General features: G+C 38.1%; 1 protein-coding gene and 1 long non-coding RNA gene across 2 annotated transcripts; both read left to right on the forward strand.

Annotated features, from left to right (window-relative positions):
* The first annotated feature begins 35 nt into the window (after positions 1–35).
* Positions 36–2812, forward strand: LOC114538405. The gene is made up of 3 exons (XR_003688730.1): positions 36–278; positions 1628–1905; positions 2451–2812. It is a non-coding gene; the product is annotated as an uncharacterized LOC114538405 (long non-coding RNA).
* An 826-nt stretch (positions 2813–3638) lies between these two features.
* Positions 3639–11552, forward strand: LOC114538404. Its single transcript, XM_028559584.1, has 3 exons — positions 3639–3726; positions 4283–5325; positions 5403–11552. The coding sequence occupies exon 3, from the start codon at positions 5569–5571 to the stop codon at positions 10744–10746; it is 5178 nt and encodes a 1725-aa protein (XP_028415385.1). The 5' UTR covers positions 3639–3726; positions 4283–5325; positions 5403–5568; the 3' UTR covers positions 10747–11552.
* The last annotated feature ends 6335 nt before the right edge of the window (positions 11553–17887 follow it).

The following is a 17887-nucleotide window of genomic DNA, read 5'->3' on the forward strand; positions in this document are numbered from 1 at the left end:
CGGTAGGAATATGCAAAGTTGCTTTCGAACGAAATGGCTGCCGTATGTGCGGTGAATTTCGTGCGAGAGAAGAATCGGCGGATGTTTAACATCATTTCGTGTCCATCGATGTTTTTTTTCTTTGGAAAATTGCGAGAAGGTTCGTCACTACAAAGCGACGAAATTTCATCACGATCTGGGCGTTAATGGCGATAAAAATCCGTCGAGAAGATGCCAAGTTGTGAACAATCTTCGCTCAAACTTGCTTGCGAAAAGTTGACTAACGTGTACTGAAACAGGTAAGTTCGCTTTTCAACTTGCGATCGGCTGATTATTTTTACAAAATAAGCGTGACTGATTGTGTTTCTTTTTGGATCTCAGCAGTATTTTACTTTTATTCTTGTGCAAATATCGTTTTAAGCTTCCAGAAATTGGCATATGTTGCCAAGATTTTGTTCGAATTTGCCACTAAGCTGCCCTTGGCCCTCGAAAATGTTTTTAGCTTGTTTTGGCGCGAAAATACCCGTATTTAAATAAGCAACACAAGCCGTAGCAACAATATATAAATTTGAAAATGTTTTTCTTGGTTTACTGCTGTTGTTTGTCCTCTAGTTGAAGTCTGCATTGGTTCATACCCTCCACTGTATTAATTTAATAAATTTTTCGTTGGTTATACAATATCATTTAGGTAAATAAATTTAATTTTTTTAACAATATAACATAGTAATGCAGGAATTTGGATTTTAAAATTTTTACGTGGTCAAATTCCCCACATTTACTCATAATACCTTTTCAAATACGCCACATACTGGGAAAACCTAAGTTCAAATGCCCCACCCCGCCTTATTGAATTTTCAGTGGAGTCAGTACTGAAAAATTTTATTTATGCAAACAAGAAAATAAGACAGCCAGCTCTTATGCAACAGTTAACAGCCAAGTTGTTTTGTTGACACCCATTTTCAAAATTAATTCATTATTTATAGTCTAGAATATCTTTCCGGAGAATTGCAATTGTTTTTTTTTGTTTTCCTTTTCATGCCGCATTTTGGTTCATTTTTCAAAATGTGTGTTGTTTATGTTTGCTTTCTTAGTTGGCCGCATATGTATGAAGACCAATAGTCCTTCAATTTTGAACACGGGTGTATTAAATAATCAATCTAACATGCAATCCTTTGACGCCATTGTTAAAACAATGAATGATGTAAAATTCCACTGAAAAATTCAAATTCCGACCCCCTGTCAAATTCCCTACCTTCCACTTGAATAAAAGGTCAAATTCCCACCCTCTTAAAATGCCAAATAAGCAAATTCCCCAGGTATGCCCGGGGGGGGGATGTTGACATTTCGATTTGATTCCTGCATAAATAAACATTTAGATAGAATATTTTAGGTAAATTGGTTTAAGATAGTTTAAAATTAAATAGATAGGATATTTTAGGTAAATTAAGTTAACATAGATTATAGTTTGAAACTAAATAAATATACACTGCACTGTAAGTGTCAAAATAAATATATAAATATAAGCATACAAATTTTTAAACCATATAATATGGAGAGTGAACCAAGCACTTCGCATGAGATGAATAATAGTGAAACTTTTGAATTTACTTGTCAAAGAATGTGTAAACGATACTTCTGTATACCACAGTGTGAAAGTGAAAGAAAAAATCCTGAGATGTCATTTTATAAAATTCCAAAAAATCCAGAGTTGAGGAAAAAGTGGGTATGTTTGTTGAAAAGAAAAGAAAAGGAATAAGGGACCCTGGATCCAGTCATAAAGTATGCTCAGCACATTTTGTGGGTGGTGCAAAAACATACAGCAACAATGTTCCACTACTACACACAAACCTATGAAAAGCCCAACTATTCGGACAATGGCAGCCAAAATTCCAGTAATTACTGAACAAACATATTTCAAAAATACAGGTAAAGAAAGCTCTGTTGTTGATTATAGCACAAGTAAAGATGATAATACACCTCTTTCATTATCAAATGATCCACGGATGGCAGACCTTGACAATGTGATTAGATTTTTCAAACAATTGGAAACATGAGCTCTCACTGATATTTAAAACCAAATCTGAAATAGCATCACATTTTATCTCATGGCAAACAATGTTTGATATAAATGTATCATAACTATCATTCATAAACTGGAGAACTTGTATACACCATTATATGCCAAGTTTTACCCTGTTATTTCTCAAATGGGGTGAACCATAAACAATTTAACTGCATGAAAGTTTAGTTTGGAACTGCTTTAGAACACAGAGATCATGGCAAACTTTTATTGGTTTGTTTCAAGATCCTATCATTTTCCGGTCAAACATGATCTTTTGAAATGTTAACAAATATTTGCAAATTTTCCATGTTACATGTTGCTTGTAAATAGCAGTATTAACATGCAAAGATGTCCCTTAATTAAAAGAAGGCAATAAAGTATTTACAATCTGGTATTGCCTTTTTTCCAGGTTACAGTCAATGGTTTTAAAGGACTTGTCTCATTCCTTAGAAGTCCAACTCTTCAAAGTCAACATCCAGGAGATCTCTACATCGTCCCTAAGAGGCTCAGTCAGGATGTTGTGGAATGCTTTTTCTCAATCCAAAGACAAGCTTGAGGAGGAACAAACAACATGACAGCATTGGAATCTACCCATGTCAATTGTAAAGATTACTTGTACTTCTTTGACTTATATGAAATAATTTGATTCAGTATATGTCATTGAAAATGTCAAATAACAGAATAATTGGTTTAAACCCATACAAGTACAAAAAATCCAAAATAATTGGCAAAAAGAGGCTAAGTAGTGATTGCATTTCTTACCCTGTTCAGTCATTTCACTGTGACTTAATATCTTGGAAAAGATATGTGTCCTTTCAGGTTGTTCAGAGTTCAGAACTGTATTTAATCATGCTTTTGAACCATGTTGCTTTCTACTATAATTTGACTCTCATGTTGACTGTTCAAGTATCTCTCATGATTCTGTTATTGCTAACACTTTCTGTACTCTTTGTTTACAAATGAGAAAGGGGTTTTAACATCAGAAGTGAAGAAGCATTAGACAACAGCAAGTCTGTCCAAAAAAAGAGCTTCCATTGAGTATTTGAGTAATCTGCTTTGGTTGAAGTTTGTTTTGCTAAGGACCAAATATTCTCCTTGGCTTCATTTTTGATAAGCCTGTAATAGCCCTAACTGGTGCAGGGCCCTTATATACCTGTATATAAGCACCCTTATCTGGTGTATCCTGATCAGTTGTACAGGTTGACAATGCTTGGGAAAGTTCAAGAGCTATCAATAATTATATTTCCATTTTTCATCGCTTGGACTAATGTTGCAATTAGCTTACTTTTCTTCTTCCCTAACAGTGCCGGCTTGCCCAGTGATTTAAGTATTTTTGAAAGTTTTTTCCCAGTAAGTTGCTGCAATAATTACTCCGCCTGCGTATGCGCAGCGGAGTCTTAAAATGCCATGGTCTTTTTTCCTTTTCGTCGTAGTTTTGGGCGACAGAAGTTGGCATTTCTACAGGTAACCCAAAACATTTTGACCGAGAAGCCCTGGGTTACACGGATGAATTATGTACATCAGTTGGCATTTAGGGAGGTTTGGGGGTGATTTTGTGCAATGTTTATTTTTCTACGAGTCCTTTGTGCCTCGTGTTTGAATCGACGTTCTTTCCTTGTGAAAAATTGAAAAATATGAATGTCGAATTGAAAGAGCTTTCACAACCATGTTCAACAACTACAAAGGTAAGTTGTTAAGATTTAGATTGTATTCATATGCTGTGGCGGTAATTGCATATATTAGTAAACCCAAGATTTTCTGTTTTATAGTTGATTTAGTGATTCACGTTAACGTAGTGTTTTAATACAAACTAGGTATATACAAAGTACTGTTTGCTCTCAGAAATTATAGATACTACAAGTTTAGCGACCCTGCATGGGTAGAGATTTCGATATTTCTATTTACTAGAGTCTATTTTAAATGTATAAATGATTTCAAAGCCTGGTCGAATTGTATGTAATCAGGACCCAACATTTTGACAACCAGTCTTTGGCAGGTGACATCATCCCTTGGGTATCTAAGAAGCTTTGATTCCAGCTTTAGATCACCCCTGATGAAGACACTAGAGTTGACTGGACTGTCGAAACATTAGGTCCTGATTACAATTTGACCAGGCTTTGTGATCATTTATATAAACCAGAGTAGCGAGCGATAACAGGGTTAAAAGGGGTATTAAAACTGTTCCTATTACAGGATTGATTTGCCAAACTTATAAAACTTTATTTTTGTTCTAATTCACAGGCTTTGGTGCTCATTCGCAGGAAGTTGCAAAAAAAATTAATTTCCCTGAGTGTGAATTCCATGAATGCACATTTGAATACCAAGTCACATTAGAATACCAAGTCACATTTGAATACCAAGTCACATTTGAATGCCAACTTAACTTTAAATGCCAACTTACCTTTGAATGCCAACAATGAAGTTACAATGAATAAAGTTATATTAATTAATGAAGTTACATCAGTAAACAAAGTTAAGCAACTGAATGAAGTTACATCATTAAATAAAGTTACATCAATGAATAAAGATGCATTTATGAATGATTTCATATTAATGAATACAAAATGTATAACAAAAAATCCCAAAAGTTTGACAGACAACAGTTTGACAGGCAACAGTACAAAAAGCACCTCATTTTGTAACCTTTTGTCACCTGTAGTGTTTCCTCATCTGCAGGCGGAGTAACGCCTTGAGCAGGCGTCTTGTTCTTCTTGTTTTGGATAAACAGACAAACTGTGTAAGAATTCAGCAATGCTAGCATGTGTTAAACCTGCAGATCTAAGCTCACTAACTTCTTTTTTAATAGCAGGATTTTTCTTAAGAGGTTTACTTTTGTGTTTAAGTTCTTGCCGTATTGCCACGCTTCCCTTATTTGGTTTTAACCCACTTTTTTCTCTAATTATTTGTTGCTTCGACTTAAAAAAAAAGTAACAATTCTTTGAAGAACAATGGATGTTGCATCCGACTTTGGTTCGTGAGGTACTCAGGAAACAATTATAGATTGTGGTTCTTGAGGTACTCAGGAAACAATTATAGATTAATTAAATAAGGTACATTAGTTATGTTATATTAGTTCTGTTTATATTAGTTTGTGACAATGACATGTGTCAGTTGACACAAAAACTAGATTGCATGTTAAAGTTAAAGCCAATTGAAACTAGGAACTCCTATCAAAAGGATCTAAAAGTAAAGCTAACCTGTATTGTCGACACCTGTATTGCTAACCTGTATTGTATTGCTAACCAGATAAATATTGAATGTAGCCCTGAGGACACGCCAAAGAAGTAAGTAGCAACGATTAATTTCTTAACTCATTTACATTATTACTTTACTTATAATTCTTAATATTGTATATATATAGATCGAATAGTATCAGTGTCAGTGTTAATAAACAATCAAAAGTCAAAACTATACGATTACGTGTCTACTACATTCATCGAAATAAAGCGCATAACTCCAACGGACCATAGCATTCGATTTCTGCCTCTCCGTGAAAGTGAGTCCCGAGGGGTTCTGCGACCGAAACAATGAATGAAAACGAAGGAACTTCATCGGCGGTTGCCACCACCGACGAAGCAAGGCTAAAGAGTGCAAAAATGAATCGACGAACCGCGAAAGCCGCATTGACGAGAGCCGGAAAAGCCCTGAACCACCTCATTGACGCAAAGCGGCCGAAAGAAGAGGTAAGCGAATCTCTTCTTTTATATAAGAAAACGTACGAGACTTTGGTATCAAAGCATGAAGAATATACCAGTCTGATAGAAAGCGACGAGCTGTTTACAGAAGAGGAAAGTTGGTTAGATAACTGTCAAGAAACGTTCATGAATTTGGACATAAAAGCAAAGTTATATACGGAGGCGATAGTAGAAAATATCAGCGAGCCGTTAAATGCTAACGTAGGTGCATGTACTAGTAATTCAAGTCTAGATCAATCTGAGCAAAACATGGACGGTGAAACTAGCATGCAAACGTCTAATGGAATTTCAACAATTTCAAATCACACATCTGGTAGTATAAATCTGTCGCCTGCGGCTCAGGCGCCCAATCCTGTCATCACAACGGGCGATCCCATTCCAACTGAACACGCAAATCACCAGATAACGAGTCAAACATGTAGTTTTAAAATGGAAAAGCCTAAAATGCCCAAATTCACCGGTGATGTAAGAGAGTACGCAATTTTCCGCGCAGATTTTAAGTACGCTGTTGAATCAAGATACGGTAAACGCGACGCAATGACATTTTTGCGAACATGCCTCCAGGGTAAACCACTTGAGCTAATTAAGGGAATAGGTACAGATTACGACGCAGCGTGGGAATACCTTGACTCCGTTTACGGAGATCCGCGTTATGTCTCGGACACGATAAGTCAAGATATTGCTAAATTTAAGCCGCTACGCGAAGGCGAAGACTCCCGATTTTGCGAATTAGTTCACTTAGTTCGACGATGTTATAACACATTGAAAGAAGTCGGGCTGCCCAGTGACATGGACAATAGCCATATGTTGTCCATAATAGAGCAAAAAATGTGCGTCGACGACCGGAAAGTGTGGTCACGAGAACTACAGAGAGATGGAAAACCGGCGTCGTTAAAAGGTTTGATCGATTGGATGTCGACAGAAATGAAGTCGCGTATGCGTGCAACAGCGCCGATTAGAGCTGTTGGTAGTAATAATCGTTTCATATCGCATTTAATGAAAGGTGATGAAGGAAAACATGACATTGCGAAACATAAATGTTGGCTTTGCAAGAATTCCACCCACTGGCCTGATCAATGTGAAAGGATCAAAGGTATGACACCTGAGAGTCGCCTGAGCGTTGCCAAAGAAAACCACGTGTGTTTTGGTTGCCTGAAACGAGCCGGTCGAGACCATAGGATGTCAAACTGTAACAGACGTAGACAATGCACGGCAATCGACGATGACAAGCAATGCACCTCCTTCCACCACCCTTTACTGCACCAAAGTACGAAAGCTAAAGTTGGTGTCGCATTGACAAATGAAAATCAAGAGTCCCTTCTTCCAATGATTTCCGCAAATATCTGTGGCGCTAACAAAATCTACAAAAGAGGAAATGTTTTGTTCGACAGCGGTGCGCAAATCAGCTTGATCAAACAAGATACAGCAGATCATCTCGGTTTGAAAGGCAAGGCTGTGTCTATAACGATAACGAAAGTTGGCGGGGAAGAAGAGAGTGTCAAGACGAACGTATATAAAGTACCAGTCACATCATTGGACACCCGAAAGACCCATTCCGTAACGGCAGTCGGAATTTCATGCATCAGTGATGACGTAATGGAAATCAAGCTCGATAGAGTAGCAGATAAGTTTGGCATAACGCAAAGTCAGATAAATCGTGGCAAAGGCAGCAAAGACTTGTTGATCGGAATCGATCATGCTTTCATGCATACCGGAGAAACAAGACAGAACGGACGTTTAGTCGCAAGAAATTCGCCGCTTGGATGGGTAGTGTTCGGATCTGCACCTGGAGAAGCTAAGAACGTGCATAAGATATTCCACGTCAAGTATGCCATGGCCGTAGATTTGACGGATTTCTGGACAACGGAATCAATGGGTGTACAAGTAGAATCGTGCCTATGTGAACAAGATAAGCTCAGTCAGGTTGAACGCGAAGAGAAGATTTTGATCGAAAAATCTTGCAAGAAAGTAGGAAATAAATGGTTAATTCCGTACCCGTGGAAAAGAGACCCAAAGCAGCTGCCGGACAATCGACCCCAAGCAGTAAAACGGTTAGAAACTACAGAACGGCGACTTTTAAAGAATCCGGAACAGGCAGCAGCTTACGACAAGCAAATGATTGAAATGAACGAGATGAATTATTCCCGAAAATTATCCGATGAAGACATCAACAGTTATGAAGGCCCAGTTCATTATGTTTCCCATCATGGAGTCCTACGTCCCGAAAAAGCAAGCACTCCGTTGCGTATCGTATTCAACTCATCCGCAGTCTACCAAGGACACTGTCTGAATGAATACTGGATGAAAGGTCCGGATCTTCTGAACAGTTTATTTGGTGTAATCCTCCGATTCCGAGAGAATAAAGTCGCAGTCTCTGGCGACATCTCTAAAATGTACCACCAAGTATTGATACCCCTAGAAGATCAACACGTCCACCGTTTCCTCTGGCGAAATCTGGATTCAACCCGAGCACCAGACACCTATGTGAAGACAGTCCTCACGTTTGGAGATAAACCAGCTCCAGCAATGGCACAAGTAGCACTGCAAAAAACGGCGGAAGAAGGAAAGACCACGAGTGAACGGGCTGCAATGGCGATCAAAGATAACAGCTACATGGACGACATCTGCGACTCCGTGCAAACAATCGAAGATGCAAAGAAGTTGACCGAAGATATCGACTCCATCTTAGAAAAGGGAGGGTTTAAGATAAAGGCATGGCAATCAAATGAAGACCTCGAGAAGAAAGTGGAAAGCAAACAGCCGAAAGATGTAAAACCTCTCCAACGAAGTTCTGAAGACAAAGTGTTAGGAGTCGTATGGAACAGCTTCAAAGACGTTCTAAGCTTTGTAACGAAAGTTGAGCACAATCAGCCAAACACGAAACGCAGGATTCTAAGCCAAGTCGCGAAAGTCTACGACCCGATTGGTTTCGCCACAGCGTTCATCATTCGAGCAAAGATAGGAATGCAAGAGCTATGGCAAATGGGAGTTGACTGGGATGATGAACTGGATCCAGCCGTACAAGCGAAGTGGCTGAAATTCTTCGAAGAACTGGGACGGTTGAAAGAAGTATCCTTTCCTAGAGGTCTGTTCGTACTCAACAGCATTGGTCTGCCAATTCTTTGTATCTTTGCTGATGCGTCGGAATATGCATTCGGAGCGTGCGCATATCTTCGCTGGAAAAAGGAAGATGAAACGTTCGAAATTCGTTTCGTCCCTGCCAAGTCACGCGTTGCACCATTGAGGAAGTTAACGATTCCACGACTGGAGTTACAAGCGGCACTTCTAGCATCACGCCTGTCAAAAATCATTCAAGAAGAAACGTGCCTCCAATTTGATAGAATCATATATTTCATCGATAGCACAATTGTACTAGCCTGGATACGAAGCACATCTCACGTGTACAAGCAGTTTGTCTCCTCTCGAATTGGAGAGATCCAGAGCAACAGCGATCCCACCCAATGGAGACACATACCAAGCGAAGCAAATGTGGCCGATGACGTCTCTCGAGGAATAGCAGTTCACGAGTTAAACGAAAGATGGCAGCATGGTCCCGAGTTTCTACGTCTACCGGAAGAAGATTGGCCAGAAGATAAGTCAGACCTTAGCAAGCAAGAAATGCCCAAAGAAACACGGAAAACAGTTTGTACCCTGAAAGAAACCAAGAGCCCGATAGACCAGAAGAAATATTCATGCTGGAGAAAATTAATCAGAGTCACCGCCTACGTTCTAAGGTTCGTAAGAAATGTTAGAGACAGAATAAATAAGCCCAACGAGAGCACCGGACAGTCAAATAATAATGAAAGTCTTAGCCCACGAGAATTAGAAGAAGCCGAAAGGTACTGGATAAAGGATGCCCAAAGGAATCTTCACAATCGAATAAAGAAAGGTGAGCTGAAAACACTAAGCCCATTTACGGATGCGGACGGAGTCATTCGAGTCGGTGGAAGAGCGGACAGAGCAATGACATCGTACGAGTCGAAACATCCTGCACTGCTACCGTATGAATGTTGGATATCTCTCCTCATTACTCGCCAGTCGCATAAGTTTGGTCACAACGGAGTAGCAACCACAGCAGCAAAAGTCAGACAGAACTACTGGATCATAAGAGGCCATGATCTTGCAAAATCGGTAAAATACAAATGCGTGTTTTGCAAAGGAATACAACCCAAACAAGAAATCCAAGTAATGTCCGAATTACCCGAGTTACGATTGGCCCCACACACCCCACCATTCCACTTCACGTCATGTGACTACTTTGGTCCTTACAAAGGGAAAATCGGACGGAACAAGACAACGAAGCATTACGGAGTAATATTCACGTGCCTCAACACGCGAGCTGTGCACCTCGAATTAGCAGTAGATTGTTCAACCATGGATTTCCTGCAAGTATTAAGGAGATTCTTCGCAATAAGAGGATACCCGAGATGCATGATAAGTGATAACGGAACACAGCTAGTTGGAGCCGTGACTGAGCTTCGCAAGATGGTAAAAGGATTAGACGCAAAGAAATTGCAAGAATTCTCAGCGGAGCGCGGTATGGAATGGAGATTCATAACACCTGGCTCCCCGCATCATAATGGCTGCGCTGAAGCATTGGTCAAGAGTGTAAAGATTGCGCTGAAGAAGGCTATTGGTGATGCTTTGATGACGCCTTTCGAGCTCTACACCTGTCTGATCGAAGTCGCAAACCTGGTCAACCAACGCCCAATCGGACGAGTTCCGAACGATCCCGATGATGGCAAGTACATTTGCCCAAACGACATGCTCCTCGGGCGAGCTTCGTCGCAAGTACCACAAGGACCATTTAGAGAGACTAAAGACCCTCGGAAACGTGTCGAATTCATACAAAGAATAGTGGATTCGTTTTGGCGGCGATGGACCCGTGACGTCTTCCCTTCCCTGCTCCCAAGAAAGAAATGGAACACGACGACTCGCAATGTGAAAGTGAACGATATAGTCATGGTAGCTGATGATAACGCAATTCGTGGAAAATGGACGATAGGATGAGTGACGAAAGTGTTCCCTGGAAAAGACAAACGAGTTCGAAATGTAACGGTCGTGACATCTAGAAAAAGATACAGTAGACCGATCACAAAGATAGCAGTTATCCACCCGGCAGAAGATACCGAAGAATGAGAGAACCCTCATTGGGGGGAGAGTGGTTCGTGAGGTACTCAGGAAACAATTATAGATTAATTAAATAAGGTACATTAGTTATGTTATATTAGTTCTGTTTATATTAGTTTGTGACAATGACATGTGTCAGTTGACACAAAAACTAGATTGCATGTTAAAGTTAAAGCCAATTGAAACTAGGAACTCCTATCAAAAGGATCTAAAAGTAAAGCTAACCTGTATTGTCGACACCTGTATTGCTAACCTGTATTGTATTGCTAACCAGATAAATATTGAATGTAGCCCTGAGGACACGCCAAAGAAGTAAGTAGCAACGATTAATTTCTTAACTCATTTACATTATTACTTTACTTATAATTATCAATTATTGGACGAGGTCGAGCAAAATATCGTGATTTGTCGGTGGCGAGCATATCAATTATTTGCCGATGCCGAAGGCAGAGGCAAATAATTGATCTGCGATCCGAAGGCAGAGGCAAATAATTGATCTGCGAGCCACCGACAAATTACGATATTTTGCGAGAACCGAGTTCAATAATTGTTTTATCATTCACCATTCAATTTTCAATTCATTCACCACTCAATTTTCAATTTTGAGTTCGTTTTATCGGACAGTTCGGCAAAGCGAGTCGCCATTGTTTATAAAATTGACATTAATGCGCATGCTGAGAGTATTATTTGCAGCTGAGTATTATTTGCACGCAGTTAACTGCAGGTAAATTAACCAATCAAAATTGAGAATACTATAAAGTGAATGATAATTCTTAATATTGTATATATATATATCGAATAGTATCAGTGTCAGTGTTAATAAACAATCAAAAGTCAAAACTATACGATTACGTGTCTACTACATTCATCGAAATAAAGCGCATAACTCCAACGGACCAGATTGATTAAATAAGGTACATTAGTTATGTTATATTAGTTCTGGTTATCCCCGAGCCGGTGCGAAGCGCCGTGCGAGGGTACTAATTCCGCTGGGAGATTTATTACACCCGGGTATTGTGACAGAACATAGCGGAATCCAAAGTTGCTCAAATTCTATGTCGTGGACCGTGGACGTTCAATGGTCATGGTACTTGTGCGCATGCGCGAAATGTAAGCGAGTAAAGTACTGGTAATTAGTAACCCGCTGATTGGCTAAGATGAACAGTTTGGATTAAAACGTCAGCAATTTAACTGTCATTTTGCAAACTATTTTTTAAAAAAATGTCTCGAAAACAAAATATGAAATGTGGAATCAAATAACAGATAAAACACTGGGAAGAGTTTAAGATATTATCAGAACTGGAAGAATTAGCGGTGAAAAGGAACAACTGGTTTATAATCCTTGAAATGGTAGGAGTCTATTTTGTTTATTTCGAGGTTTATTTCGTGTTTGCTGTACGAATACATTTTATGAGCTTGGTACAGTGTGTCGTTTTGCTCGGTTTTGCGAAGACGTGACCGACTATTTAAGGCTTTACATCATCGTTTTAACTCAAAAAGAGTTCTTAAAAGTGTATTTTGGAGTTTTAATATAGCAAATATCACTCTAAAGGTTTATAGAGTCGACTGCAATCACTGCATGAATTTAACAATCGAAAAACAGCATTCGACGTTCACTGCTTGGTTATTTATATTATTTGTGCTGTTTTGATGTTTTGAAGGTTTAGATATAATGGAGTATTAACTCTCACTTAAACTGTGAAAGTCTATAACTTAATGCAACGGAAAGCAGCAGGTAAACGGGTGATTTCACTTCACCTTTACGACTGTATTTGTTTCCGAAAAATTTGAAACATCAGCTATCGGCTTTACATTTAGGACATTTCATAATATTGAAGGTTAGGTCTGGCTAGCTCAGGAAATATTTTGCTTCGTTTGAAATGGCGAGGGGTTGCTGCATGCATGTATTTCTAGTATTAGTTTGTGACCATGACATGTGTCAGTTGACACGAAAAGTAGATTGCATGTTAAAGAAATAATAATAATAATAACTTTAAGTGTCAGAGAAATATAGCAGTATAGACCCACTAAGTAAGGACACTATTTACATAGTATATATTAACTAATAAAATATGAATTTCTACATTATACGATACGACTAGAAATATTTCGTACTACAAACTATTATGTACTACAAACTGAGCAGTTCTTGCACGTATCAGTTAATCAGTTAATTAAGCAGTTCTTGCACGTATCAGTTAATCAGGTAATTAAAGCGAATTGATACTAGGAACTCCTATCGAAAGGATCTAAAAGTAATGCAGGAATCAAATCGAAATGTCAACATCCCCCCCCCGGGCATACCTGGGGAATTTGCTTATTTGGCATTTTAAGAGGGCGGGCATTTTAAAAGCTAACCTGTATTGTCGACACCTGTTTTGCTAACCAGATAAATATTGAATGTAGCCAGGACACTGAGCTATATAATAATTCCTGGAGGACCGGCTCCTGTCAAAAAAGTGAAGCAAGAAACATGGCGGATTTTTTCGTGCTGACGCCAGATATGGGCCCAACTGGCCATGGCAGTGACCACTGACAACCGCGATACAGTGCTTCAGGCGCACTCCTTCGCCCTCCGGCTGTTTTCAAAAAACTTTTTATATATATTTTTTAATTTTTCGGTATTTTTTTAACCGAATCTTGTTTTCTACTATTTTTTTTGACGTGAAGGAAGAACTACCTATTTTTTCAATTCGTGGATGCTGTTAGTGGCTAAAAGGGGGGATATCGACTCGCACTTGTAAGACTTACATTTGTTTAAAATCTTCGTCGGTGGCATTTTGAACTACAGCTTGCACAGAAATACAATGTACAAAAAACATATATATATTTTTTCCGAGCTAGGCGAGCTTCAAGCTTATAATAATGGATTGGAGTTTATTCTAAGTGCAGTTGTTTACCAATCATTCCAATCTTTTGTGCCAAAATGATGTATTTCAAAATTTTGTTGCAAGATCCTTGCACTTGCCTAGGCATTTGTACCATTCCCTGTATCCCTCAGTATGCATGTGTATCAAGCTGAAATTTTAAGCTGAAGTTTGATAATTTTGGCCAAGGCCATAACAAAGTTATATGGACTAGTAATTTACATGTAAGATTGTTTTTACCACAGGCAGCCCGGTCACTGGTGTTACGTCATGCTATTGTATATGTATATAATTACAATAAGGCTGGCAACTCTCTCACAAAAAATATAATACATACATTTATACCATCGCTTAAAACAAAAATACTACGCTAGTTTCTTAAAAAAAAACAGATACAAAACACCTTGGATATATTGACTATATTTATCTGTCGTTTTTAGACTTGAAAAAAACTCTAAAATGCTCAAATTTTGCGAATTAAAATTGTATTTTCGTTGAAATTTTGCGAAACAGAGGCGGGATATAGTTTACTCGACAAACGTCATCATCGGAGAATTCGTCGGTAAATTTCTGATTGGCTGTGGCAAGTTCGGAAAATAACGAAGATCTTTTTTCTTTATTGAGTTGACCTTCGTAATTTTCCGAACTTGCCACAACCAATCAGAAATTTGCCGACGAATTCTCCGATGATGACGTTTGTCGAGTAAACTATATCCCGCCCACTGAGCTATATAATAATTCCTGGAGGACCGGCTCCTGTCAAAAAAGTGAAGCCACTAAGATGGCGGATTTTGAGCTTTGCTGACGCCACTTGGTTCCTTTTGCTCATGGTAGTTACCACTGACATACCGCGATACAAGGTGAAAAACTGTGTCCATCACCCTCCCGATTTTTACGAAAATATTTTCAGCTTTCCGTATATATTTTTTTGTTTTTCATATAAAATGGATAAAAGCGTTTCTCTTTTTCCCTGTTCAACAAATGGAAAGGACACGTAGCTTCGTGCTCTGCGTCTGACGTTGTGAATGGCTTAATTCACTTATCGGTAGAATGAATTTTCTCATTTTGCCCTTATTTTATAAAATCCAGGTACAGTTAGTCGCCCAGTTTCTGGACAGTACCAGTATTTGGACACTAAGGGTTTGTTTTAAAATATTCCTTCAGAAAATAAAAACGAAACAAAACCGATACATTTCGATGATAGACCGACAGTTCACGATTTTCATGAAGGTTTTATTTTCTTTTTCGATGTCTTTTTCGTGAAGTTATCGAAGTTTTTGTCAAGGTAGGTAAAATGTTTTTTTCTAAAAAGGCCGCCATTGACCGTGCCGCGAATTAAATAGCACACTTAAGTTGAGTTATTTACTTTGAAAATATAACACATGTAGTTATTTTTTGTGTAGAAAAAAGCTACAAAGTCCGACTATATACCTGAAAAAGTTTTGGTGCCATTTTCAAAAATACTGAAATGTATTTACTTTTATTTCGTAGCTGATAGTTTTTTACGCACTTGCCCGATAACTGGACACCTAATTCCTTGTGTATATTTTAAATTCTGTTAACGCTAAAACAACACATTTGCACAAAATTTGCATGTGAGAACCATGTCAAAGTTTTAATCCTTGGCCACCAGTGCAATCCCATGGAGGAGGGGCAGTTATACCATGCCAGTATTGCATCTCATTAAAGAATTGCACGGATGCAGCCATGGTGGATTTGACATTTGCTAAGGTCAACAATGCTGTTGAAAATATGCAGGAAAAATCTGTTTTAACAATAAAAATGATTTAAATCAACTTGTGTTGTATTATTGCGTTAAATAAGAGATAATTAGGTAAACTTTACCTTGTATTCGAGTCAGATCCGATAATTTTTAAACTGTCCAAATACTGGGCATGATGTCCAGAAACCGGGCACGTTACCTACTCCGCGTTTATATCTTTTGACAAAACTATACACAATGCGCAGCGATTAAAACAATCATAATAGTAAATTGACCCTTTGAGCTGCCAAGTGGTAAAATTTTGTGTTTGGAGCGATCCTTGAAAGTAAGTTACGGCTTAAATATTACTTTCTGTCCAGAAACTGGGCGACGTACTGTAAGCCGTTTTTCAACTTTTTTTACTATAAACAATTTCGTTTTTGGCCTTCGAGTTTGGACTATAGTATAAACTGATTACCAAAGCCTCTGAGACAATAAATCCATCAAAACGTGTGGTACAAACAGCCTTTGGTACATTACAGTGCTGTCAATGCAATGTTATATACCCAAATTTTATCATTTTTTCTTAACTTGTGTCGGGGGAAAGTTAAAATTCCTGGCAGTGTCAATCTTTTGAGTTTGGTCTATGTTGTTTTCATGATAGCAAACATCAATGTTAATAGGTAAACCATTCCCCCCAGTGAGTCTACTATAGTCACTCGTCTATTGATCCCACCCAACATCAATTAACATGACCTGAGGGTGCTGATTCAAAATAATAAGTTGCTGTAAACAGTGTAAAATTCCAACCTCTGATAGTGAGCCCTGTTAAAGCCTAGGTAATATATTATCTTGTTTACCTTGTCAAATCCAAAGTGAAATGATCAATTATCACAGCTCTTAATTTATTTTTTAGCTTCTTGCACCTTGTGAATAAATCTTGATCATATCTCCATTTTTATTTTTCAGGATGAAGTTCATGCATTTTATGACTGTGCATTGTTATTCTTAATTTCCATGTTATCTGATTTTGTTGTTGTCTGGTGTTTTTATACCATTTGTCATATTTATTAATTATTGAAATAAATATAAACATGCATTGACTGAGCAGTGTGTCTTTAATCTGCAGCAACTTTTGTAATTTTCTGTTTATGGTATCAACCTCCAAAGGGGTTATATTCATTAGGCTAATCAGTGGAGCCTATGGAGGGATAAATGTTATTCTTTACTATGACCAAGGGTCCAGGGATGCAATTAGAGAATGCTGAAAACTTTTAAAGCCTATTATTAAGGTTTATTAGGGTACAAGTTGATGACTTGAGTGAAAAGTATATTATGCAAATATGATTCTTGGTTGAAACTATATTGCTGCACTAAGTATTAGTCAGCTGCCCAGCATTTTGCCTGAGCTTTGGCCTCTGTTTCTTTGGATTTTGTATTGTGCATAGATATAAAGTCTTGAAGACAACATCACATACTGAATACTGATTACATACTTCCTGCAATTCATCAGTTCAGGGTTTAGAAAAGTCAAATTGTTGCCCATAAATTCCTAGTTGTCTTCAAAATATGCGAAGATAGTGCCAAAACATTCAAACATTTGTAAACTCTCATATTGGAATGTATAAATAACAAAAATATTATTACGAAAATAAAATAAGAAACCTGTCAGTTCGTGTCAGTATTTAAATCTTTAGTTTGTCCACATTTTTCCATATTTAATATTTTTGTTTCCGCACTGGCTAAAAAATAGCGTGTATGACTTGTATTCATCTTAAAATAAAACTTTATTGTATGTCAGTGCGAAAAATATAAAAAAAACAACCGAAAAACATTTCAAAAACAAAAAAGATTTCACGGCAAAAAAAAATATAAAACCAGGGGGGAGGATTGTTATTTACAAAAACCAGGGGGGAGAATACTGCTGTGGCGGGCTCAGAATTGAGCCTGGTCAGTGGTAAATACCATGGTCAAAAGGAACCAAGTGGCGTCAGCAAAGCTTCTGCGGTTGCGCAGAAGGGCTAAATCCGCCATGTTGGTGGCTTCAAAAAGATGGCCGCGAAGTTACCGAAAAATAACGAGCCGGTCCTCCAGGAATTATTATATAGCTCAGTGATCCCGCCTCTGTTTCGCAAAATTTCAACGAAAATACACTTTTAATTCGCTAAATTTGAGCATTTTAGAGTTTTTTTTCAAGTCTAAAAACGACAGATAAATATAGTCAATATATCCAAGGTGTTTTGTATCTGTTTTTTTTTAAGAAACTAGCGTAGTATTTTTGTTTTAAGCGATGGTATTAATGTATGTATTATATTTTTTGCGAGAGAGTTGCCAGCCTTATTGTAATTATATACATATATAATAGCATGACGTAACACCAGTGAACGGGCTGCCTGTGGTTTTTACTCTGTCAATAGTTCAGCTTTGGCTTTGGTCAGGTATTTCATTTTCA

Source organism: Dendronephthya gigantea, unplaced genomic scaffold, assembly GCF_004324835.1.
Source record: "Dendronephthya gigantea isolate DGI-Jeju-01 unplaced genomic scaffold, DenGig_1.0 000183F, whole genome shotgun sequence".
In the NCBI taxonomy this organism is placed as follows: Eukaryota; Metazoa; Cnidaria; class Anthozoa; order Malacalcyonacea; family Nephtheidae; genus Dendronephthya; species Dendronephthya gigantea.